The 26,545-nt window shown below is 39.9% G+C and overlaps 2 protein-coding genes across 3 annotated transcripts; one reads left to right on the forward strand and one right to left on the reverse strand.

Annotated features, from left to right (window-relative positions):
• Positions 1-309: 309 nt before the first annotated feature.
• Positions 310-12,417, forward strand: igsf8 (immunoglobulin superfamily, member 8). Of its 2 annotated transcripts, none has more exons than XM_026346683.1 (8): positions 310-460; positions 609-780; positions 3,445-3,825; positions 4,906-5,367; positions 7,343-7,518; positions 8,384-8,636; positions 8,877-9,320; positions 9,986-12,417. In XM_026346683.1, the coding sequence occupies exons 2-8, from the start codon at positions 726-728 to the stop codon at positions 10,111-10,113; spliced, it is 1,899 nt and encodes a 632-aa protein (XP_026202468.1). In that variant the 5' UTR covers positions 310-460; positions 609-725; the 3' UTR covers positions 10,114-12,417. The 2 variants fall into 2 exon arrangements, with proteins under 2 accessions (XP_026202468.1, XP_026202469.1); XM_026346684.1 differs by having other exon boundaries at positions 613-780.
• Positions 12,418-13,456: 1,039 nt separating this feature from the next.
• soat2 (sterol O-acyltransferase 2) lies at positions 13,457-25,689 on the reverse strand. Its single transcript, XM_026346686.1, has 16 exons — positions 25,507-25,689; positions 23,118-23,230; positions 22,715-22,773; positions 22,411-22,547; positions 22,244-22,297; positions 21,879-21,986; positions 20,977-21,259; positions 19,751-19,826; positions 18,819-18,903; positions 18,428-18,473; positions 18,121-18,250; positions 17,565-17,662; positions 16,383-16,481; positions 16,092-16,227; positions 15,415-15,560; positions 13,457-14,177 (listed from the first exon to the last, which is right to left on the reverse strand). Exons 2-16 carry the CDS (start codon positions 23,194-23,196, stop codon positions 14,121-14,123), a joined length of 1,593 nt encoding a protein of 530 aa, XP_026202471.1. The 5' UTR covers positions 23,197-23,230; positions 25,507-25,689; the 3' UTR covers positions 13,457-14,120.
• Positions 25,690-26,545: the final 856 nt, after the last annotated feature.

A 26,545-nucleotide genomic window follows, 5' to 3' on the forward strand; every position in this document is an offset into this window, starting at 1 on the left:
TCATCAATTGGTCTTTGCCAACTTTGTGACAGCATCACATTCAGCAGCCTACTGTAAACATTAGGCTATATTCTTTTCTTAGATTAGTACCTTTCAGTACTTTTACTTGAGTAGTATCTGCACTTTGACTGAATCATGTGCTGTACTCTAGCGCCCTCTTGCGGTTGGACTCGCTTCATCACTCTCTATTACCATTGGTTCAACATGTCATCGTCGTTTTCTTGACCAATGGCTCCAGTTTAACACTCTTTTCCCTGAGGCTTTTTTTTTTCATGCATGACCCCCCCCCTCTATTGTTGCCGACCCCTCCTCCTCTCCTCTCCAGCCCTAAACCCCCAGTGACGCCAGCAGCTCCTCGGTTGGTCCGGACCGCGTCTCTGTCGAGGCGGTACAATGTAAAACCAAACCGGGAGATACTGAGGAGCGGTGGTGCACGAAAAGAGGCCGATTACATTTCCAGGTTTGCATCTTTGTCTTTGTTGCGACTTCATCCATTCGCCGTGCGTTTGGCTGATGTCGCTGTTCTCCTCTCTGTGCTGCATTTTTACACATCATCATTTGTTTTCTCCTCATGCATAATCCGACCGCGTCTGTCGCCTCCTTTGAAGACAGTCGGTCTGTGTCGGGATGAACTATGATCGTCGGTAAACGACACAAGGAACACGGAGACAGAGATCTGAAATCAGAAATCAGAAACGCGCTCCATCTGGAAATCTGGGGAGGAGATGAGGACCATGATGGCTTCGATGAAAACGGCTTTATTCGTATTTCTACACTGGGGTGAGTGCAGCCGCATCTGTCCTGTCCTGTCCTGTTTGCTTTCTACACAATGACTATAACCGCCATCTGTCACATGGAGACGCATTTGCGTGACATACCTGCCTGTCAGATGATTCATTTTCATATCATTTGCAGCTTGAAGGCCTTTATTGCTCAGGATCTATCTTTTGCCCAGAACGCTTTGTAAACACAAGGAGCTATAATCAACATTTCCCACGTTCCTGTGGTTTGCAATTTATTTTATTACCAAAAATCTGAATGCAGAAGCTGAACAGTCCACTGTCAAAACACTAAATGATGTTTGCTGATCCAGCTGTGCCTGAGAAACAGGTGTTTGTGACATCCAGGAAGTCCCACTTCTGCAGGACACTTATAGTATTTACATAAATCTATAGTAGGTATATCCATCCATAACCTAAGCAAACAATCTTTATGTTTTTACAACTTCATGTTGTGTCCCAGAAGTTTCCTATTTCACTGTGTGTGAGCTCACCAGCCCTCGTTAAAACAACAATACAGTATAATAACCATTAGAAATAAAACCAACAACAACAAACATCAAAAAACAAAGTAGTGGCTGAAAAGCTCACAGCCCAGTTATGGAGATGAAGACAATGAAGGCTGATATTTTACAGGCACTGACTTGTGCTGTTTTTAACTTTTAACCTTCTGTCTTATAACTTATAATTCACTGATCCAGCTCCTCCTCACAGTTCAAATAGACACGTTTTACTCTTCTTATTTACAGTATAATCATAAGTATATGAATCATATCTAACAACCTAACAACCACGGATACTTGGGATATTTTATGGTGGTCCAACATGCATCTCTTTCGGGGTTTTCCTCACCACCCCACCCCTTTGTTGCATAGTATCTAATCCAGACAGTATTGAGCATTGTGACAAGCTGTGGTGTCCCCCAGTCCTATCAGTCCAAGCCCAATGTTAATTAGGACTTGATCCGCTTAAGCCTCCCACTAGTCTCCCATGTCATTATCCATGGGCGTGTTATTATTGGGCCATGGCTCAGCCTGCGAGAAGGCTCCTGTTGTGTTTAAGTCTGACACACACATACGGGCAGGGAGTGCCAAAACACACCTGTCTAGTATTTCTTGTTGGTCAGGTAGTTAACAGTTTTGGGTAAAGGTCTTTAGGTGGGACCGGTTTTTATCACATCTCATTTGCAGTTGAAACTGATGAGTAGTTTCCTCATTGGTCGAAACCAAATGTAAATGAACTTTATTTTACAGTTTTTTAGTGGTTAACTTATGTTTGTGAACACTAACTACTTTTCTTTGAACTTATTTAATTTATTTAAAACATTGTTATGTTTAACTTAACAATGTTTAACTTAAATGATTTTATTTAGCAATTGTTAAACATTGCTAAATAACCTTGATCTCCCTTGTTGAAATAAATAGACATTAAACTACTGGAGTTACAAAAGGATGATATCTCCTTTGACCCTATGTAGTTTCTGTAAATGGAATCTCAAATCAGACTTCCTTTTTATTAAATTGGAAATTATCTACTTCACAATTTGTATGCACACCTGGGGATGCAGAACTAATTCTGATAAAGGAAAGGGTCAGTATGTCCTGTAATGTTATCCGATCCATTATCTTTGACTGACTCAGTATCAGCATGTAAATAGTTTGGGAAAGTTCCCGTCTCATGACAAACAGCAGAATAGAGTAAAGAGAAGAGTAACGGAATAGGAAGTTACAGTGTCTGTGGTTGAAAGAGGGATCCAGTGTTTAAACACTGTAGTCTAGGTTGGTCTGAGGCTGTAACTATTTCAGACAGCGTCTTGGGGAAGTGGGGTTTGCAACGAGACAATGAGACTCTGTGAAATAACGCATGAAGCTGGATGCTCTGAGCCCCAAGGCACTTAACGCTGAATATCTTTTCTTATAACCACAACACTGAAAATCTGCCACGTTTCCAGACTTCCAATAAACGGTAAAGTGATCAGGCAACATTACTCACAGCACTCACTTACAATGTGCTTTGCAGTTTGAATACGACAAGTTATCTCATACCAATACTATGCACTCGTTTTTTTCCTGCTGCACAAATGTTGATTGTATAACTTGGCTGCTCTTTTTTGTCTTGAACATTGTAAAATATCACTTTAGGCTTTAAGGAACCGGTATTTTTTACCTGTTTATTGATATTTCCTAGACCAAACAGTTAATTAAAAAACTAATAAGCTGATTAATTAATTATTTAAATAAATCTTTAGTTGCAGCAGTGACATATGGTCAGTATCAATAAATACTACAATACACTATACTTTATTAAATATCGTCCAACTGTAGCACTCAGATTAGTGAACTGTTCCTTTAAATCCTAGACCTAATGTATTTAATTTAAGAATGAGGCAGGAAGCCCATTGAGATGATGGTATTTCATTCATTAAACATGTCATAGTGTTCATACAGTAGCTTACCCGGCCCTAGTGCTCTGTTTTTATCCACAGCTGTATAATGTATTGATTCTGTGTCACCCCAGGACATTGATCAGTGAGTCGGTGCAACAAACAAGCTGCGGGGCAGGACTGGACCCACAGAAATGGAAATTATTGCTGTTTTCAGTCTTTCCTTCCCACTCGGCATCATCTTTCATGCTCTCGCTGTCTCTCTATATTTTTCTTTCACAGTGCTCCAGTGTGCTGTTTGTCGTGATGTAACTCTTCCTGTTGGACCCCTCCACCGTGTGGCTGGGTTCTCCCTCTCCCTGCCCTGTGCTGTATCGGGATATGAAGGCCCGCGTACGCAGGACTTTGAGTGGTTTCTGTATAGAGAAGATGGTGGGGGCAGGCAGATGGGAGTGGTGTCCACCAGAGACAAGGGATTCCCCTACTTTCCTTTCCAATCCCGGGTGCAGAACGGAGAGGTGAGAGTAGAGAGGGACTCTGGGGACAAGGTCCGCCTGGTGATCCAGAGGCTCCGGCCTGAAGACCAAGGCAAATTTGAGTGCTACACACCGAGCACAGATAGCACCTACCAGGGGAACTACAGTGCAACAGTAATTGTCAAAGGTAAAAAATGAAGAGGTCATTCAAAGTCTACTTGTATATATTATGTCCTGTATTTGCTGGAGCTGTTTCCAGCTGTGGATTTGTTCCAGTAAGAAGAATTTATTGCAGCAAGAAGATGTTTGTTGGATGAACTAAAGTGCACATGATTTTAATGAAGGACAGTCTCATGCAGTGCAGGCTGGCTCATGGATTTTAACAGTTTAGAGGGACGTATGTAGGTCCATGGCACAGAGGAATACGTTACATAATCAGTGTCAGTAAGATAAGTTTACTGTTGGTTTTGTTTTTTTTATGGGATTTGGTTACAATAACAGAGCATTTCACCAGACTTGTCTGTAGACCAGACCTCAAAAGGGGAAAAATCTCTTCCTACAGCAGAGCAAAAGATAGCAGCAGCACATAGAGCACAGAGGACTAAACCCCAAAGCCACTTTACAGTGTTGAAGGTTTAAGACCTTACAAAGCATACCAGTATACAGAATTATATAGAAATCAAAACAACAACAACCCCAATAGAAACATTCACACGATATCCACCCCATAATGCAGTTGGTTGACAATCATACTTTAGTTGTGACATATTCAGCTGTCACTGGGGTTACTGTATGAGGGTTTTATCAGCACCTCTGCACTACATCAACCAGATGAACGTTTCCAGTGATTTATTACATGCTGTGTTAAACAATGTGCATAATAACGTCACTCAATCTAAGCTGTTATTTACACATTTTACTTTTTTGCTTTTTGCTTTTGTGATTTCTATTTCTTTCTATAAACTGTGGAACAAGTTTATAGTACTAAAACCGTCCATTCATATGTTTACCAATTGTGTTTTTCATTAGCTTCTTCTTTGTAGTGTGCTATGAAATTTATGTTTGCCGGGTTATGACTAAGACTGTGCTGTAAAAGCTTACAGTCATTCCCAACGACCCTGTTTCATGAGTTGCTTTAGTGTTCTAAGCATAGAAATGTATTAACAGCAAACAGACAATAGAAATTAAATTTGGCATATTTTGTCCTCCCATCTGGCGCCTGCAGCGGCTTGTTGTAATGTAATTGTCTGTCTCTTTGTACACACAGTGATCCCTGACACACTCCAGATCAGCTATACTCGCTCACTCACGAGCCAGCCCGTTCCAGAGGGGGCTGAAATAGCGCTGACGTGCTCAGCCAGCATCCGGTCGGAGCAGCTCACCCATCTGTCCATCATGTTTGGGAAGCGTGGTGGCGTGGAGGGTTCACGGAGCGGAGCGGGAGGGGAGGTCAGCACAGTTAGAGAGATTATCTCCATCGACAATATGCTGGGGGTGGTCCCCGGACGTACATACAAGACACGCTACGATAATGGAGATGTCACGCTGGAGAAGAGAAATGGCGAAGCTGGGCAGGGCGTGTATGTGATGAAGATAAGAGCAGTGCAGCCAGATGACACTGGCTCATATTTCTGTGAGGCCTCGCAATGGATTCTGGATCCTGATCGATCATGGCAGAAGATTGCACAGAGGACGCTGGATATCGGCAACTTGACTGTTCAACAACTAGGTTAGTGTGACTTATAAAACACTTGACGCCTCCTCCACTCCCTTGTAGTTCACCTCTCATTGCAGATCTGGTTAGGACAGGAGTTACCCATCTCAAATGTTCCATGTGCAACCTCGACCCCACCCCCGCTGTCCTCTATATAACAGTGTTTAATTGTCTTCAGGAATCAGCCAAGTGGTACTAACCCACACACACACACATGATCATTGCTCACACTACATACATATGTTAGTAATAGCATCCAATTTGGGCAATGTGTGACAGCTGCAGTGAGAAAAAGGATATCCTGCTGTAAAAATGTTTGCTCTAGTTATGGGTTAAAGCTGAGACCAATAAAAAAAGTTTCTGCACTGTTTGTCAGTTCAAGGATCCTGATTCTTTCTCTGTTGATGCTAAGGGAGTGGCATCAGTGAGTTTAGCCTTGTTTTTCACTGTTGAGTGTTTTGGATTGGACTGTTTCCAGATTTTTGACTCAAGCCATGGGTGTTTGTGTTACTTAGAGCTTAATGCAACGTCTAGTTTGCTTGCTGCCTGACGGAGAAGTTTACTGCCTGGAGAGATAGGCAGCTGATTAAATGACTGAATACACACTGTAGTCAACTTGTTGCTGTATTGTTCGGCAGCTTTGATACACTAAATGTTTCCGATTAGCCTGGATGAATAGAAATCTTCCTATTTAGGCTGCAACTAAACTTTTTTCTCATTATTGATTAATCTGCATATTATTTTCTCAATAAATTAATATTCCCTGTGTGAAACTCTACAAAATAAATGTATCAAATGTCTTGTTCTGTCTGAACAACATTCCACACCTAAAACATTCATTACTATAATGTACTGCAGAACCAAGACAAGCAGCAAATGCTCACATAAGGGAAACTGGAGCTATCAAAGTTTGTGCATTTTCGCTTGAAAAATGAGTGTAGGGACAGAATTAGTTACCGTCTAATGTCTGTCTGCTTCCCAGCCTCATGATTGACAAGCTAAATACGCAGCTCTCTTGTTGATTATTCTGCTGGATTTGATTCGATTGCAGGCTGGCAAGCTGAATAACTGCCCTGCTGCTCGGCTCCATTTAAATTCTAAGTGCTTGTGCAGATCTAATGGATTAAGTAATCTTTTCTTCCACCTTGGCCTCTAGTGGTCAGCAAACATGGTGGCTACACTTCTGTCAGACTGAGGCATCCAGCAGCTCTCCCTGATGTGTCTGCTCGTCCTTCCTCCTAACTCATAGACTCATTTGACTGTTTTGCCACCTTCCTACATTCAACCTTGTAAAAATATATATATTTGCTTAGTATTCATTAATACGTCTTAGCACAAGCTTCAGTTATGTTGTATTAACCACACTGACTTATTATATCTACATCTTTTTTCCTTTGTAATTCCCTTATGTTACTGTACAACATTGGTACAGCGTATTATTTTATAGACGTACATTAGTACATTGATAGTTAAACTAGTTAAAGTTATTTAGGTCACACTTGTAGTAAAATGCATGCTGAACTTGAGGCATTATTGCACATCAATGCATGCATTGTTTTACAGACACTCACTGACGAGCACAGTTCAGTATTTTCTGTTGGATGACTAATACAATGGTCTGACATGTCTCCCTTTGTTTACATACATAATGTGTTTGTTACTGAGGAGAGTAAGCTGGTTAAATTGTTTTTATATTTGTGAAATTAATAAAAACTTGCACTCACTTATTTGTTATTTTACTGTTTCATTGTATTTTGCATGGTTTATTTTTGCTTTCTGGTACAGGTGATAGTAATTCATTTTATTCTGGCTATTAAATACGTGATATACTAGAAGAACCACCTCATGTTTCCCTGAGGTGCTCACAATATATCACTTCTATGAACATTTTTACTTCCACAGTCTGCTTGTTTGAGGCTTTCCACCAAGGAGGATCTCTGATACTTAAACTTTTATTAAGCCCTCATCTTCTGTCTCTTTCCCTCGCCAGCCGAGTCCCTGAGTGTAGCATCATCACCTAAAGGAGAGGTGACCCCGCAGATTGGTTCCCCTGTCATCCTGACCTGTGAAGTGATGGGGCTGCCGTCTGAAGTAAAATCAGGCCTGTTGGTTCAGTGGATGAAGAGGGGATCTGTAAGCAGCAATGTCGGGCCTGGGGGAGTTGAGGTACTGTCATGTCCATTCTCTGACTTATTTAAACTACTACTAAACTTGTGTCTGCAAGCTGTGTTTTTTATGATAGTTAAGACATTGTTGTATTGTTTTTCAGCTAAAATGATGGATTAATCTGAAATACACTGCCTGTTCAAAAAAAAAAAAAGAAAAGTCACACACTCTAATATTGATGCATGACAATAATTTGACCCTTCGGAAACAGATTAACATCTTTTCCATGACCACAGGATGTGTCTTCTAATCGGTTAATTAAGAAACAAGAAGCTACATACTGCATCAGTTAGGGTTAAATAACTTGTAACCAGCTGACAAAGAATAATTTATGCAGTAATTATCTAATGGGAGGCTCTTACCTATTTGCTTAAATAAAGGTGGTGACTGTTTTTGGATGGGCAGAGTATATTTAAATACCAGTCCATGGGATGTCGGCATTGACTGATGACATAACAGGCAACATACACATGCACAAAGAGACAAAATTCCAATCTGAACATTGTTAGAGATCAGATATGGATCTAGAACCATACATACAAGTGGCCCAGATCTGATTGGAGACTAAATGTATTTGAATTGAACCTATACTTGCATGCAAAAAACAAAAAAACAAAGCAACAACTAACAAGAAAAGAATAGGAAACATCCGATCTGAGTTACTTGAGGGCAAAAGGATCAGATTTGGGCCACTTCCACAACATGTACAGTGATGTAAACTTTCTTATAGCCAAATAATTAGAAATGACATTCAAGAGCCTTTTTCACAGTCAGAATTGTTATTACATGAGAAAACATTTGTTATTTAATTTGTTATTATGGTACACCGTCTTCAGTCTATACTTATACTGTATTTCATCTTAAGGTGGAGGTGGCTCGGATGAGCCCAGACGGTGTTGTGAGCTGGGGGGACGACCTCAGCAGATCTAGTGGCGGCTCTATGGAGAAAGTGGCAGAGGGGAGGTACTCTCTGAAGCTGTTCTCTGCCCGGCCCTCTGACTCAGGGGTGTATCGATGTGTGGTCAGTGTGTTCGCTGGAAGAAGCAACCCTGGCCGATCTACTCCTGCCACACTCACCCAGACGTCCGAGGGGGTCGGCCTCAACATGAAGACTGAAAGTGAGCTACTGAAGATGACACTCATGTCAACTCAATCAGAGTTTTGCATTAGAAAAATTATGGAAAAAATGGAGAGAAACTCAACTAAATTGAACAGTTTGTCACAAAACAGTGCATGAAGACTAGTTAGCAAGCAGTTAGCTGAAAGTGAGAACGTGTGAACAGTTATATTCTTACATTATCACATGCATGTTTATTTGATCTTGTCTAAACTGCTCTGTGAATGTTGCATTTCCACAGATGTGCTGATTTCAGCCGTGGCTCAGCTCCCTCGCGGCCCCCTGTTAAAAAGAGGCAGCACCATCACCCTCATCTGCAACGTCACCGTGACAACCACAAGTCCCGCCCAGGCTCAGGTGAAATGGCTTCGGTGGCCGATTCCTGAACCAGTTCTCAAGATGGAACGGAGCCCAGTGTCTGATGCCCCTGTCGTAGAAAAACCCACACTGATAGCGACGCTCATGTACGATGGCGTTGCAAAAATCTTTGCCAACGGTAGCGAGGTTAGCATCGACCGCCTGTCAGCTGTCAGCTACAGACTGAGAGTCCACATGGCAACGATGGATGATCAGGGCTTGTATGCATGTCAAGTTGAGGCATGGAAACAGGACCCACATGGAAGCTGGTACGACACACAGGCCAAAGCAGAGTCAAATAGAGTGACTGTTTACCTGTACGCCAGAGGTAAGTGTCTTCACATGGGTTTGCTTTGTTGTAATAGTTATAACCATTGTGGATAAATAGAGTAATTTATTAAAGGATTTATCAGGGGTAGTTTTGCTGAGAGCGATGCTTCTCACCTTTAGTTCCAAACCACTCACATCTGGAAACCTGCCCAGTCCACTAAATCAATTGAGGGTTATGAGGTGTAGCTCTCTCACCTTCCCCTTTAAGATTTATTCTGATTGTTTGTAGATTTAACTGGTGGGTTCAACAGGGGGTCAAACTGGCAACCTTTGGTTCCACCCTGGAGGATAGCTAGTGCAAATGTCACATGTAAATTTGATTTTATTCTTGACCTTGACTACAGTCTACACATTTTAAGTACATTAATTCTAGCTAGAAACCACGGTGCTCCTGTATTCATATTTTACACACCTAGTATCTCTTGTTTTTTCATATTTAACAAAACTTATTTCTGTATTCTTCTATATCTTGACAGCAGCTTTATAATTTATCTAATTGAATCTTTAATCTAAGCCAACAAAATTGCCAGAGCAATCTGTGGTTTTAGTTTTAAAAGGTTTTTGACATTCACTAATCTTCCTTATAATGAAGCAGTTACCAGTGGTTCTCTAGTGTTCTTGAACCAGATTGTAACACTGCTTCTTCTCCCCTTATTTTCCCAGCTGCTGACCTCCTGCTCATCCCTTTGGTTGTTGGAGTCTCCTCCGCTTTGTTTGTGGGTATTGTCATCATTGCAGCTGTAACCTGCTGCTTTATGAAGCGCCTGGCGAGGCAGCGAGCCCGGAAATAAGTGACCGCTTTCTCCGGCTGCCAGAAACCTGCTTGTTTATGAAGAGGCCTAAAGAGGTGACTCTCTGAATATAATGGGCGAAATGGGCAAGAAGTAACTGTGTGTTTAACAATCAATGCCGCAAGATTACGTTTTATATTCTCTTTCACTTCTCTATTTTTGTATCCAAATCTGAACATATCTTAGTGATTGCTGCATCACACACCATTTGTGACAAGTTCAATAGTAATGAAGACACTGCAGGTTTGAGTCTCAGATACTGTAAGTCTAAAAGACATTGTGTCTCTAACTGCCCCATCATTTTACAACATGTTGTTACTAAATGCTACTCACCCTGTGAGATAGTTTCACACATTCTGTTCACAAAAATGTTGTGTCGCTGTTTCGCTTGTTCTTTCCTCAAACCTTGTGTTTTTTCTTTTCTGATACAAAAACCAACAATGTCAAAAACGTGTGCATGGTGAAACCTGTAAGCACTGCCACTGCCACTGTCACATGAATGCTGATGAGAGCAGTTCAGCCTCCAGAAACTTAAAGTGAGCGGGGATCTTCCACTGCCTGCAGCCCAGCGCCACTCTGCATGTAAACTAAGCCACTGTTTGTTACTTAATAAGGAAGGAACTGGCTGAGGACTTTCTGACGCCAAGACCAATACCATTTTGATTTCAAACACAAGCGTTCCTCAGCTGTAGCGGCTTTTCTGTACGAACTCGTATAGACTTCACGAGGAGAAATGGATGAGATATCCATTATGCACTGAGCTGACAAATGTAAATACTCTATGGAGTTAAGCTGTTTTATTTTCTTAATGTAAGTAAGACTGTGCTGTAGCACCACGTTCGTCTTTGGCAAAGCACCTGTGTTTAACATTCTGCAGCAGTCTTTTTTGCTCCTTTAAAGCACTTGGACAAAAATGGGACTGGGACCAAAGTCCCTTGATATTCTTCTTTTACTTGGTTTTCATCCAGCTGAAAAGTCTTTTCAGTACTTGAGCGAGTACTGAGTTGTTTTTTTTTACTTTCTTTTTGTGCGATTAATGGTTCCCTTGGTCTTGTTAAGTGACTGAGATAGAAAAAAGCTGTGAAAAAGAATTCCCTGTTTGTTACACTGAGCAACAGGAAAAACTGATGTGTTGTTCACACTGTTTAGGACAGATGTCCCCAGGGTGAGATGTCCCTGGGGGACATGTATCCAAGAGCAGTCATATTAATAGATAGTTCAGTTCAGTCTCACTATAGACGTCATCATAGTTATCATGCGGTTCAGGCCACACATTTCTGCTGCCAAGACCTATTATGACTGTAACCTCCACTGCTAGCCCGCAGAAATCTGTTGGGCAGATTTACTGTGTCTGCACAATTAAAATGAGTGAAATCTATCCTCCTCTTCCTATTGGAAGTAACACTTAAGAAAAGTTTTGGTCATGCAGATGAACCCACAGCGTGATCATTTAAGGTTAGATACATCTTCATAGAAATGAGGAGGAAAGTTAGATTTGTTATTATCCAGCTTGCGGCTGTCCTATTGAATTTATTTCAGGTCCTGTTTCTTGCTTTTTTAAGTGTGTTTGCGCTGAACTACACTTAATTGTCTCAGTGTCTCATCACTGTCTGTCTCCTGTTTGGTTTTTTAAAAGTGAGAGTCCCTCTAAATCTGCCCTGTCCTCCCTAACCTGTGCTCCCTAAACCCTGATTATAAATGTTGCTCACGAACATTATGAAATAAAATCACAGCTCAACTTGCTTCCTGAGCCACTTTGTTCCAGATCAACCACTCAAAGCTGATTTGTCCCCCATCCCACCCCACCCCACAAACTCACCCACGACATGATTACACACTTTCACACATATACACACACAGATGCACGTGCACGCGGCAGCAGGACAGTGCAGAGTGGCATTTCGGATGGAAGGGAGTATGTGCGTGTTCATCTCTAATCCCTGTTTATGGCTCTAGTGTGTCCCGGTGCCCTTCCCCCTTTCTCAGTGTGTTACAGAGTCACTGTGGCTCACATTCAATTCATTTCAATTTCTTTTTCCCTGCAATACAGCCAGCTGTAAAAAGTGTATCACATAGCGTGGAACGTATAAAAGCTGCTGTCTAAGTTGTGCTTCTGTTTTAAGGTAAATTAAACCCTTTCATGAAGGTGTTATGTTTTGTTTGCATTGCTTACTCATGCTTTAATACATCTCTTCCTGAATGCATATTGTTTCTACTGAAATATTTAAAGTTGTTATTGCTCAGTTTGTTTCTTATGGTGCTTTGGCAAACCTGCCAGTTGAATAAACCACTCTGGATTTCTAATGTCTAGTGTTTCTTATTCCTCTGTTTTCCACCGCTTTGATTCACGTCTGTTTACAGCACACAGCCTGAATATTTTCATATCCACTGGAGACATGAGGTATTGCAGGACATTCTGCCGGGAGCAAAATAATCCCGTCTGTCTGAAAAAGTGTCAGTGTTCTAGTTGAACATATTTTCCATCTTCTTAGGATGGAAAAACAAAACAGAACATTTCTTGTGGTTGCTGCAGTTTCTGAGTTAGGACCAGCCAGGAAGGGGTTTGTATTTCAACCCAGTCTGAGACATTTAACAACATTAAATTATGTGGTTAGAATTTGCTTGACAGTCATTTTTTGTGGCTCATGTCTTAATGCATTTTACTCTATATGGTTGATCTTTGGTGACATATATCACACATACACAAATTCCCCCTGTTCTCCAAAGCATCTTAGCATCTTTCCTGTAATATTTGGAACATAGTACTGTTGGATGTAAATGAAAATATCTTCTGCTGTAATTTATATATGGTAAAACCAAAAGCCACAAATGCCCTTAAATAACAACTAGAATGTGCACATATGCCATGTTTTGTTCTATTGCAAATCCCAAATTTCAGAATAAAGAGGCAAATAGATAAATCATGGATTCTTTGTGAAAGGCACTGTACACATTTTCCTTCAGTACTTCATATCCATTCAGCAAAGAATGCTCTGCAATGAAGGCTCTGAGCTCTTAGTATTATGGTATATCAGTTTACAGAGAATTACATCACTAATGCAAACAGTGTACCAATGTTAATCCTCTTCTTCCTGTATGACTTCAGAGGGACATGGCAGGCAGACAGAGGCTTTGTGGAACACTGATAAGTCGCTCCACGATGGTTGGTTGGTTTGTGTACCTGTTCTCCCAACCAATCCCTGCCACCTGAACATCAGCCAAGGCAGGATTACACATGAAATACACACTGTAGGCCGGGTGCTGTACCAAAACCTGTTGTAAGTTGTCATTAATTTCACCTGTTTTGAGTAAAAGATTTTTTTTTATAAAAGGTAAAGTCAAAGACACGAGGCTGCTGCAGAATAGAAACTGTCTTTTTTCATGTTTTCTAATCATATATAGACTTAATATAAATACAGAAAAGATCATTGTAATTACACATTTAAGTCTGGAATCAATTCATTTTCTGTGTTGTTACACACATATATATGTATATTGAGCATGTTTAAGAAGAATAGTCTTGGAAGTAATGAGATTAGGTTATAATATAACTTCAAAAAAATATATACAGTACATATTACATATTAATCCTGTACATCACTGCATATAAAAACCACATTAAATATGGAGATTGAGCTGGGAGCCAATTAGATTAGCTTATGAAAGAGACCAAACCCCGGCCCGTGCCCAGTCTGGCTCTACCTGAGGGTCCATTTAGCAGCACTCACATATTAACATGTTGTGTCTTGTTGTGTCAGTGCGCACACACACTCACTAACTCACTAACAACACTTAACAACATATTCTAAGAAAAACCTTGCACTTGAGATAACATCACTCCTGAATAACATAAAAGTGACAGTTACATCTTTACATGCTAAAGCCAGAAAGCTTTATATATTCACGTTTTTCCTCTTGTCCTTCCTCATTTTTCTGTTAATTCCATGATGATTTTCAGAGCTCTACTCTTTCAACATTTTATCCCTCTAGCCCTGGAGAGAGCGACTTCATCTCTGGTAGTTGCACGTCCAGGATCGAGGTGTCACCAGCTCCCAGAAACTATTCTGTTGGGTAAAGAGTAGAAGAATTGCTCTTATTTTTATCGTCCTTCCCGTCCTTCTAGTAACATGATTTCACACCAATTTATTATCATGTAATAATCTCATTTTACAGAATTAATATTTTTAGACAGCAGTTATCTGTCTTAAGCCATTGTGTACGTGTGGATGACACCACTGGCTTTGAGGGAAGCTTTTGGTGGAGACACACAGAGGTTCAGTGGTAAGTATGTTAAGTACATCTGTGCCCATCTGTCATGCAAATCCTTCACATCTGTAGCTTCAAACACTTGGGGTTAGAAGGGGGGAGGTTAAAGCGTTAAATACATGTCAGGGCTTTAGAGATGTCAGTTATTCAACACGTTCGCTGCCTGACAAGGTCATATGTGTGTAACACTGTTGCTGCCTCTTTATGAACAAAGGTTTGCACTTTGTATCTGTGTCTACACGTCCGTATGAAGCCTGTGTAGTGACAGATACTACAGATAAGATACTACAGATAGGAACAGACAACAAAGCCAGTATGATGAAACAGTGAAAGAGGTTACTCGGATTCATCTCCTTACAGGCATCTGTGTGACATTCAACACCTAATTCTAATTTAACCTAACTACTCAAATAATCTCAGTGTAAACAATATGTTTAGTCCAGTCTTACTGTTGCAAGGTCATTACCTTGCTGGCCTATTTTCCATTTAAGAAGCTGGGGTCAAAGTACTGGGTAATATTTTGGTAATGACGTCATTGTAGTGCTTCACAAATAGCTTTATGCCTCTGTTCACCTTGTCAGGTTGTTCGTTTCAAACGCTCTCTGAATCTGACAGTATAGTCGCACACGGCTTCATGTGTTCGGCTGAAAAATGGTCACAAATCTCTCTCTCAGTCAGGTTTTATTGGCTTTAATTCAGACATATCCCTGTTCTGTTGCAGTTGGAGCCAAGAGAACTAAACCCTAATAAAACCTGACAGAAAGCTATAAAAGATGGTGGGTATCAGAGTCTGATTGATTGCCCCGCTGGACATGTTTAAACCATGTTTAAAGGAGCTGCAGAAGAATTGAATTTTTTTTTTTTCACCAGGTTGTGCTCTGCATAAAATTACAGAAAACAACCCTTCCTTGAATCAGCGTCATGCCGAAACAAACAAGACTATGTCTAATCATGACGTTGCTCCTTCTGGCCTTTCCAGTACTAGCAGCAGACACATAGTCGTAGTAGTACAGTAGTAGTCGTAGTGCTACATACCTCTGTACGTGGGCAGTGTATCTGGGCGTACCACTCCTGGCAGTACAGACACACCTGGACGCCCTGACCGAGGAAGAGGCAAGCCCACATGATGACGTTGAACACGGGGCTCTGGCGCTTGTCATTCATGGTGAAATTGAACACCACTAAGAGAGAACGACATAAGGGACTGTTGTTGGCGAATGTTGTTGCTTTATCAGGAGTTAAACATTAGTAACTGTGTGCTGGTGTGAGATGTGACAGGGTCAGTTAGACAGCAGGGGCACACAGCGAAGGCATGAAACATAAAATAAACAAAACATTGTTGTCACTGACTAACTACTGAGTTCCAAAGGACAAGGACAAAATGCACTAGTGGACTTTTTATTTAAAATATAGAGTCATACTCTGACAACAACTACTGTCTACTTCACCTTTGAAGGCAGTTCTGAATGTACAATGGGCCATTTACATATTTTTAACAAGGACATTCAACTCATGGAAAGTGTTTTAACTTTAGCCTCGCAAGTAATGGAAACATGAGATACTGTTCTGTTTTGCTCCTCTCTCTTTTTTTGAAAGGTATTTATGGTATTATATGCTTTTTATCTGCCAAAGTTACAGAGCACCAGAAAGCAATATTTCTGTTTATGTCACAGAGCAAATGATTCACTGGATATAATGAGCTCGTCCCTTACCTCCAAAAACTGCAAAGAGGAAAAACATAACAGGATAGAAGAAGCCAAAGCCCATGGCCAAGGCGTACTCATGGACGACAGCGGAGACTATGAAGACGGAGAGCATGGCAGCTGCTCGGAATTTCCTTTTCGACAGCTGTGGGAATTAAAGACAGAAGAGAGAGGTTTTGGCTCAAATGTCAGGGATCAGTGTGGAGCATGTGTCTCTAAAATTACAGTTTTTAACTAACACAGATAACATTACATTAGTTTTATTTATTACCATCTATTTGTTACCAGTGTTTCACTCACCCAGAGAAAGTCTCTGTAGCCGTAATAGTACAGCCAGTCGTGAACCACTACATTCCAGGTACGATAATAGTTGGCAAAGGATGTCGAATTCCACCAGTCCTGCAAAAAAAACATCACACAGTGGATCAAAAATAAAAACTGAAGGTGTCACATTGTTGAATAAGGGGTCTGGAAACTATATTAGACAGTTGTAGTCAGATCATTTATACCAGCTCCACTTGTGAAAGACGCACATTAAATGTTTGTCCAAAATCAATAATTCTTAGACTTAGAGAAGTTAGTCTTAGAGCTGCTGGCGTGCAGCGCTTCCAATTACTGTTGAAGTAAACAATTTGGACTTGAGGTTAGAAGTACTCTGAAAATGTTTTTGCTTGCAATGCAGAAGTATAACAAGAACAAACAGTTCAGCTGGAGGCTTCCTCTGTGTTAGGGCTCAGTGATTGTCACGGTTCGACCTCTTCTCAGCACAGAATTATTGTCAGTTACACACAAAAAGATAAAAACAGCACAATGCTATAATGTAATTTTGTATTTTTTGATGAACAATTGTTTTTTGGTAGCACTTTGCATCATAGCTCAGTAAAAACAGGGTAATAAAGGGGTAATATTCAGGGAGATGTTTCTGTCATTTAGTTTACTCCTATTAATGAAAATTTAGTTACCACAGAGAGTGGAAGTTACATTGTTCCTTTTTATTACCACCATCATCATCATTATTATTTGTCATTGTGCATATTTATCAGGAACCATGTACTATACAGAAGAAACATGCATGCAATGAGAAGAAATTTGATGAGCCATGTTCCTCTGCAGTCCCTGGACAGGTACAATAGACACAATGAGATGTTTAGCCTCCACGCAGATTGTTTTTAAATTACAACCACTTACAAGCTCAAAACTCACTGTTTTTATGCCCAAATCAATCTGGCAATTGCAATTTATTCACACCTTCAGACTTGCAGGGACATTTCAGCCATAGCAGAAAGAACCCCAGGAGAACTGAGCAGCAAACGAGGCAAGCAGGCAATTCCAGAAACTGCCTATGTCAGAATTTAATCAGCTAAATATATAATGACAGAACCACCCTGCTGCAATCTGACCTGTTCCTATTATCTGGGAGAAGTGTTTTTGAAAATAATTTGTTCACAGGAGAAGTGATGCCTCAGAAAATCGAGCACACACCTTGTAGAACATTCTGTCAGCAAAACGCAGCAGCTCCCCGAAGAGGTTGAGCCAGCAGTGCAGGAAGGCGAAGAAGCACAACAGAAGGAACATTATACCTGAAACACAGACAGATGGCATTATGAGAAACAGTTTTATTCTGTGCATGTCTCCCAGCTTTCTAATAAGAATTGTAACTTGACACTGACGCTCTTAGATCAGCGCTCAGTCAAAAATCAATTCACTCAAAGACTCGTTGATTACCTGTATCTGATGGCTCAATAGCATATTGTATTGTATCACTAACATTAAAAGCACTAGAGACTCATTTCCTCCATTTACATTGTAAGCAATAGATTAACCAGTGGTGACTCAAATAGGTCAAAGATAAGAGAGGTTGCAAAGGTAATTGGTGTTACAGATGAAGTCATGGATGACCTTTAATTTATGTTTGTTCTGCACCTGACTTCCTCTAATAATGCCTGGAAATTCTTGCAGTGTGTTGTCTAAAAACAAGCTTATTATAGGTATATGTGTGTGTGTGTACTATTAATGTTTTTGGCCTGATAGAAAATACCTGGTAATATTGAATGAAACACAGCCAGAACCATTGTCCGCTTGCTGAAAGGCTGATTGGTCTCAGGTCTGAAGACAGGCACACAAAGGCGCACCAGGATGAAGTAGCCGTAAAACAGGCAGCCCAAAATCTGTAAATAGACAATCAGAGGTTACATTTCTATCTAGGGTAGTGAAACATAAACTAGAGCACAATGTAGAAATACAAAATTAAAGATTACAAATACTAATCATATGGAAAACCTGTTATAATTGCATCAATTTATGGCACTATAGGTGTTATGAGTAACTTCAGAGTTGTGTCTTACCATGCCAAGAGTAACACCAACGTAATTCCATCTTATGTGGGTATTTCTGTGAAGCAAATGCGGGATGTTACCACATCTAACTACATGAGCATCAGGTCCCTTTGGGCACAAATTTGAGATTAGAAATTGTCTTTAATTACATCTTCTGTCAGAGCTTCGGCACGCTTCAGCCCATTTCTGCTTTGAAATATTCTATACTAAATTAATAAATAGTTTCCGATGCTGGAGTACAGTAGCTTCTAGAGACTGAACAAGAATTTCTGACCACTAATTAACTGGAAATTCAAAAGAATTTTTGAGTTTCTGCTAACATCTACTTTCATTTGCCTTCATTAAATATAACAACAAAAAGAAATGCAAATGGGATCTGAAGCAACGCTACAAATCTTACCGAGGATATGATTCCCTGTAGATGAGAGTTGGACAGAAGAGGAAATACAGATAGCTGGACAATGTTGGGAATCTGGGACTTTCACCTGACAAGCAAGGAAAAATACAGTAAGTGAGACATTTAAACTTCTAAAATCTCCCACAGGCTGCTTTGAATGTGATTTTTAAAGGCAGGTATGAAACTCATTTAGCTCATTTTAGGTCTGTGGTTCAGATATAAGCTTCTCATTTCTTTTTCATTGTGTGGTATAATACCAACCATTAACATTTCCATTTGTGAATTCTAAACCTTGCTTTATTATAGGAACCTGCTAACTAATGTCTGTCTTTAAAATTAAATGACAGTGGGTCTAACGGAAGATCATTAAGCCATTAAGCGAAATTGTCTGCATTAAAGACAATTAAAAGCTGCTGGATAGTGTAGCGGTAAGATCACTGCCCTACATGCGGGAGACCAGGATTGAAATTCAGACTGTGGCCTATCTCCAGTAGGGGTCCTTAGGCAAGAGCCCCTTATGGTTACCCTGCCTTTTACTTGTACTTCACTTTGTAATGTAAATGTAAATGTTAAAGCCTGTAATGTATTTTCCTGGACTACATGATCATCATCATTACAGATTTTTACTCATTTAAAACTAAATAGTGCAGGAAGAAAAAACTGTTCAGCTGGAGACCTTTCACTGCAATGAGTAAGTATTCACATTTATTTATTAGTTTTATGACCACACATGATGGGAAACTTCCATGTATGTTAACTTTATTTCCCACTAACAAACTTACATGAGGCTGCAGTAGTTCTCGTGTGTGGAAGTACTCATTGTTAGTTTTAACTTCAACATAAATCACTTGGTGGTAACCTGCTGAGCTGTGTTTTAGTCATTTGTCTCTGGTGTCTGGTAGCTTCATTGTGAGTAACGACATACAATACAGTACCTTCCTTTGGGGTATTCTTGATAATAAGAGGAACTGTTTCTCTTATGAACGAGTAGCTCTTCATCAGGAATCGAATCTGAGGAAAATTGGTGCAGGTATTAAATGAAGTGTCAGCTTCTGCACTGTCAGTGTTTATTGCAAATTGACAGCGTCTGTAAAATCAACAGCTTATAGCTCATGGCCTTTCTTTGTGCTCATACACATTAAGCAAATGACATGATTTATTTAAATGCTAGTGGCTGTAATTAATCAGGATGAAATTCAACAAAAAGGGAACTGCTTAGCATGACAGAGAGGAGAGAAGCACAGTTGTTATAAATAAAAAAAACTGCAGATCAGGCCTGATTTGTAATTGATGTGCATACAGCAGGGAGCTCGTTTATGGCACTTTAGTGAATTAAAAATGCTCATTTATGCTCCAGAATGGACATCCTTAGAATAACAGGTTGAAATCTTGAATCTTAATTGGACTAAAGTCCGATGAGGATGTGTTGGGAAGTTTCCCAAAAGCATCTAAGCAGTAGGATTATCTCACTCCATTGAATGGAGCTAAAATTATCTCAGTACTAAGATGGTTTTGGGATACCGTGGCTGGTGTAATAAAGAGGATGAGGAGGTATTAAAGTGTAGCTCTTTGATGTTCAAACATTGGCTACGCTGAGATCTGCTGTCTCTTTTGGTGGCTTTCCAGTTGGAAGGATCTCTTCTCTGGCCAGCAGGCTTTTCTTATCACTGTGTTCCCACTGATGTCGATAAAGGGCTGAATTTATAATTTGGATTACCAAATATAATGCTATCTGCAGTACAGGGTGTTACTAGCACAGGTCATTCCTAATAAGCATTTATATCCATGGGTTTATGGGATTTTCATGCTCAGCAGCAGTTCAAATTTCAATAAAAGCATTTTAATCATACAACGGAACTCATTAAAGTGAATTTTATGAACTCTAAACAAACTTTAAACCTTCAAACAACCTGACACCCTCAGTTATCTAATCTACAGCTACTGGAACTGCAAAAAGTTTGTTTAATCCTCTACTTGGGTGAAATCTAAAAGAGATTTGACTGATGTACAATAAAGAGTATCCATTAGGTGAACTGTTATTAGCATTGGATCACATATGAAGCTTTGTGTCCGAGTCATTGACATTTAGCTGACTCATCAAATCTCATGCTCTATTTACAATTAGAGAAGTTGTCTTCATGAAACATGCCCATTTACTGACCTGCTCCAGTATCACAATGAACCGTGAGGCTGGTGGCAGCTGGTTTTCTATCACTACGTAGATTGGGAAAAGCCCCAGAACATACGTCTGTATGGCAGACAAAATCAGCCCTGTGCCCAGAGACAGACCCAACTTGTAGGGGAAGCTGTGGTACAAAGAACCCCAAAACACCAGAGCGCAGTAGGGAACAAGCAGGGTATAGACAAACATCACAATCCAGGCCCAGGTGACTGTCCCCAGCTTCCCGAAGGCATAGAAAAGCAGGTCAAACTCCAAGACTAGCCTGAGATATAAGAGAAAAATGAGAGTGATGAGTTGGTGAAAATCCATGTATCACATGTAATCACTATGTAAAATCAAGCAACTATTTGTAGTATATTTTGTGCCTAAAGAGGATACATGACATCAACATAGAGGAAAATAACTATCAAATGTATGATTTAACTTCAGCTATCTACTTGCATATTGCAGCATGTGGACGGATTTCTATAAATTTCAACATGAACTTGTGAGTGCAATATTATTATTAGTTTTTGTTATCAATTTACCCCTATTAAAATCAAACTGAAACTGAAACTGAATCAAATCAAATCAACCTGAAGGCAGATGCACTGAAAACTTTTCTAGTTACAGTGAGAAACTGGGGAATTAAACTCACAACCGTGTCTGCAAACAGCAAACCAAATCATTACTGTGCTGCCCAGAGCAGCAGCAGCAGCAACACTCTGAGGGATTGATTGTTCTACATTCTGCCACAGAGGCAGGAAGAGAAGTAGAGAGGGATACAACAACATAGAGACAAATAAATTAAGAAGGGAGTTGTTAAAATGTAGTTCATATGAGTATTTGAAATAAACACAACTCCACACACACAAACACTGAGACGTGCATTTGACACACACCTGCCCTGGTCGATGAAGTCGACAGCTAGCGTGCTCAGACAGAAGATGAGGAGAACGGCTATGAACATATGGTAGATGGTCCTGATGTGGCTGATCTCAAACAGTTCACTAGTAAAGAGAAACACACTTAGAAACAATTGTAATTAAATATAATTTAATTAAAAACTGTTTCATGTAGTGTTTAGGTGATTATATGTTATGTTGTGCTGTATTCATTCTGGAGGGTTATCAAGCTAAAACATACAACCACACATACTGTGCTGCAATGCCTGTGGGATTAATTGAATGAACTCAATATCAAGTTCACACTGAACATTATGTTGCACTATGTTCAAATCCAAATATAATGAGTTCTTCATACTTACTCCAGCAGTGAGGCCCTCGCCATGAACACTTTGCCATCATCCATTTTCTGAGATCTAAAACAAAACAAGAAAGAAAACAGGCGTGAATATTTTACAGTAAATAAAATGGTAAACATTGATGCAAGAAATCACGTTTGCCACGGCTGGTTGCCTCGTGTTCTTCTCACCTGGATGGCTTTGTCGCCATCTTCCCGTTAACTGTCGGGTGGATGCCAGTGAAAGGTTGGACAGATTCAGTCAGAGCCTTGTCTAGAATATCATTGAGCTGATCCTGGACCTGCTCCAGGACTTTCAACTTCACCTTCTACAGCAGGACACACAAGATGTTTGTTTATTTCCTTTGGCCAACATGGGAAGCAGTTTATGTAGCATCCCATATTTTATAAACTTTTTCAAATGTGTAATACACAGACAGGATCGCTGACGGACAGTTAGTCACGTCAAGGTGCTGGCAAGAACATTTCAGGATACCTGTGCATGTTTGTGCCACTGTTGCAGATATTCCTCCTGCACATCATCATGGCTCCCAACTGCAGAGAGAAGAACATAAGATGTTGAACATAAAAATGCACCAGAATGAATGAAAATCCATTCCCAATCAGATTATATTCATGTGCAGACAACACGCGTCTGTTTCAACTGCAATTAAGCAAACAGGGAATTTAGTTTATGTGAATAGATTTGATTAACACAAGGAATTTTCTTCAAAACATAGTAAAAATATACAACCGTCAGCCATAACCTGAACACCACAAAGAACATGCGAACACCACACAGGAAAGCCTTATGTGAAACAATAGAACAACACAATAATAGCTAGTAGACAAAAGAAAATGTGTAGCTGCATGTAGATTTCCTATTGCCTATACTGTACCATGGTGGGAGAGTTCATCTGACTTATGGGCCTTGACGTTTCGGTGCAAAAGTCCTTTAGGTGGATCTGCAGTCGTCATGGTTTCCAAAGGACTGGGACTCAGTAGGACAATCCTGTGCATGTCAAAGTTGCAGGTTAGTCTCACACACATTACTGCTTCTCTGAGGGTAAATGAAACACTAAGTTCCTGTTTCTCATGTCAACTGAAGCCTGTCGATACTTTCTGATTCTCATTTGCTCCATTTGCTTGTTGTTTGTTCGTCCAGCGAGGATGGGAAGGCATAAAAGCCTTGGGTGAAATATTTGACATTACAAACATCAATTTGGATTTTGGCTTCAGTTACTAGTTATGATCTGAGGTAAATCCATACTACATCACTTTGAACAGAGATCCTCTGGTATACTGTGCTCTATGGATTCAAACTGATGTCAGATATGTTGTTTTCCCTTCTCAAAGACCTGTGACATGACTGGAGAAAACATAAAAGCTTGTATGTTTAAGCCATCAGCGGGCAGTGCAACAGTTTCCCTCTGGTAAGTATTTCACTGTGGAGCCAATGAACTATAAATTGAGAGATTAAATCAGGTCACAGGTCCATTGCTGGCGCATTGCCTCATGCTAACAAGAATTAATATTCCTGGTGAGCCTCTGTACAGAGGAGCTGAACTTCCTCGTGTGAACTCCAAAACTGCACAAACTTCTGGTTTTGAACGATTGTTACCTCCAGTAGTTTTCCAAAATAAGAGCGTTACTGTAGCTCAAGTTTAACAGTGTAAACAGATGATAAAGCCGGTCTACCTGTGCCCAGTGGGGGACACTGTAGATAAGGTACAGGTTGCAGTAGCTGTGTTAACCAGGCATGCAGTGACGGGTAAAACACACAATGACCTGCTTTTCTAATCAGTGCTGTTTGGATCACTCATTAAGAGAAACGTCAACATAATAGATATGCAGACAGACGGAATATGCATAATGTAGCTGAGGCTGATGTGATGGGAAAAAAGATGGAGAAACCCATCTTCGGTTAAGGCTCATGCTTGGACCTCAAACATTCCCACCCTTTACCCTTCACTCATGAATTTAATTGATTTGTTTTTACAGCAGCTGCTCACTTTTCCATCCCAAGGCCTTGTCAACTTTACTGTGGCATTTAAAGTCCTCCAGCATCATTGAATAATTATTGGAAAACACTGCTCACAGAATCACAGATACATTCTAGCTCACTGTCATGTTTGGAAGTTAAGAAGAGTCTGAACACCCAAATCTGGAGGCTAAAAAAAAGTGGAGGCTAAATTAATGAATATGATAGCTTGAGGTACCTCCACATTTTACCTCGGTGGGTGTGATTTGGTTTTTACTGACCTTGGCAGACACTTGGCAGTCAGTAACTCCACCTCATTCAATTTATGGTCTACTCTCAGTTTTTGGGGACAGGCTGCTGTATGCTGATTTATGCCTCTGCCATATTCCTGCATTTCTTAATCATGACTTTAACTGTATTGCAAGTGACATTCAATGACATTATGATCTCATATTGTAGCTTTTCAGCTACATTTCACAGAGTTGCTCGAAGTACTCTTTTGCCAAAATGGTGCAGGTTTCGGCTTCTGTATTTATGATATGATTCTTACATCTTAGATGTTCTAGGAACATTGAGATATTGTGCATTAGAGGCTTAGTCTGCTAGTATACTTTTAAAAAGTTCCCTCTGAGTTGGATGAGAAACATGACAAGCTGTACTATTTCAGAAAACTACGTGATCTCAGTTACATCATTGAATCCTAGTCTCACAGGTTTACTGCAGCTTTTACTGACTTATCACCATAATCTGTTGATGAGCATCATCAGTCATCTTGAGTTAGCCTGATGATTGACTGATAACAATCTTCAAGGTTTGTTTTACGAGGAAGTAAAGCAAATGTTTGAGATCACCTTTAAAAAAGAAAAGCCTCTAAACGTCTCACAACTATTTTTAGTTGAGTGGTTTATCATCTATCAAACAAACAAAATCTTAATTGTGTTAACATGCTGATTATTTCTGACAAACAGCTGTTGATTAAATCACACACATACTGTACTTTACTATACTATCACTACTGAGTTCATTAATAAAAAAAAAACTAGTCATGAGCTAGCATGAGTTTTCAATTTCTATTTTATTGCTTTCTGTTTGCATTTTATGAACTGACATTTACAGAACAAACTGACACATCAGAATTTCTATCATTCACATCGCTCACACTATCCTGTATTGTCAGACTACAACTTGTCTAAAGTTGATGACAGCAGAACCCACATAAATTATAAAATTGTAAAATGAAAGATGTGACCTGTGCCAGACGTGAAGTTGACAATAAACATTTGTTATTGTGTCACATTTGTACTCACACAGTCTTCCAGCTCTGTGCTCAGTCAGTGGTCCACAGGGTGGGAGACACAGTCTATCTGATGAGTCCTGCTGAGATGGTTGCCCGTATGTGTTTAAGTAAGTCTGTGTCACAGTTCATGTGATCGCCGTCCTCTCCTTTTCTCAGCTGCTATTTTACACTTTGCCCTTTTGGCTCTGGGCCCTGAGCAGGCTAACTCCTCTGCAGTCCAACCCCACATCACCTCCTCTGGCAGATGCATGAGGTCATACAGCAGAAGAGTGGACTTTGTACTGAAGTCTAATTTATTCAAGGAGACAGACTCTAATTACAAATATAGTCATGTTTTTATTATAGATGTTACATACCTTCTACTTATAGAATAGCTGAAATGTTATGTATGCATGGGTTTGTCATCTAAGTAAAAGGTTTTATTCAAGTGCTGAGTAAAAGCCAATGATGACGTATTGGAAGAGTGTTGAACACATTTTGATAAACTGTGTTTTTAATGAAACCATGCCAAGGGATTTTGTAAATCAAAAATGTGTTTGTTTTGAGCAATACGCCCCAAACAAATTGATTGCTTTATGTAATCAGTTTCTTTTCTGTCCTAGTTTTCAAAGGGGTCTGCATGGGGGGTAATGTGAACAAATCAAGTTCATTTTAAGCAAATCTATTTTTAAAAAATTAAGCCCTTTAGAGTAAATTTAGTTTGCAATTGAAGCAAATTTCAGTGTGAGATTTAAAATAAAACAACAACATGTCCTCCCTATATGAACACAATGGAACACAGTTTACTCAAACTGAAAATACATAGTCATGTTACAAAACTGTATAAAGTTATACATTGATTCACAGTCAAAAAATTTTTTTTTTTTTTTTTTTTTTTGGTAGTTTATATCAGAGGCCTGAGAGCACCAACCACTCCAAGTGTTTGGATATTCTACTTATTGATTTGTTTTGGTTGAATTTCACTGCCTCGCTGTTAAACTCAGTAAAATTAACATCACCATCGAGCATGTATCTGAGAAGCCACAGCAGAAATGTCTAGCTTTTTTCTG

The sequence above is a fragment of the Anabas testudineus genome, chromosome 5, assembly GCF_900324465.2.
Source record: "Anabas testudineus chromosome 5, fAnaTes1.2, whole genome shotgun sequence".
Taxonomy (NCBI): Eukaryota; Metazoa; Chordata; class Actinopteri; order Anabantiformes; family Anabantidae; genus Anabas; species Anabas testudineus.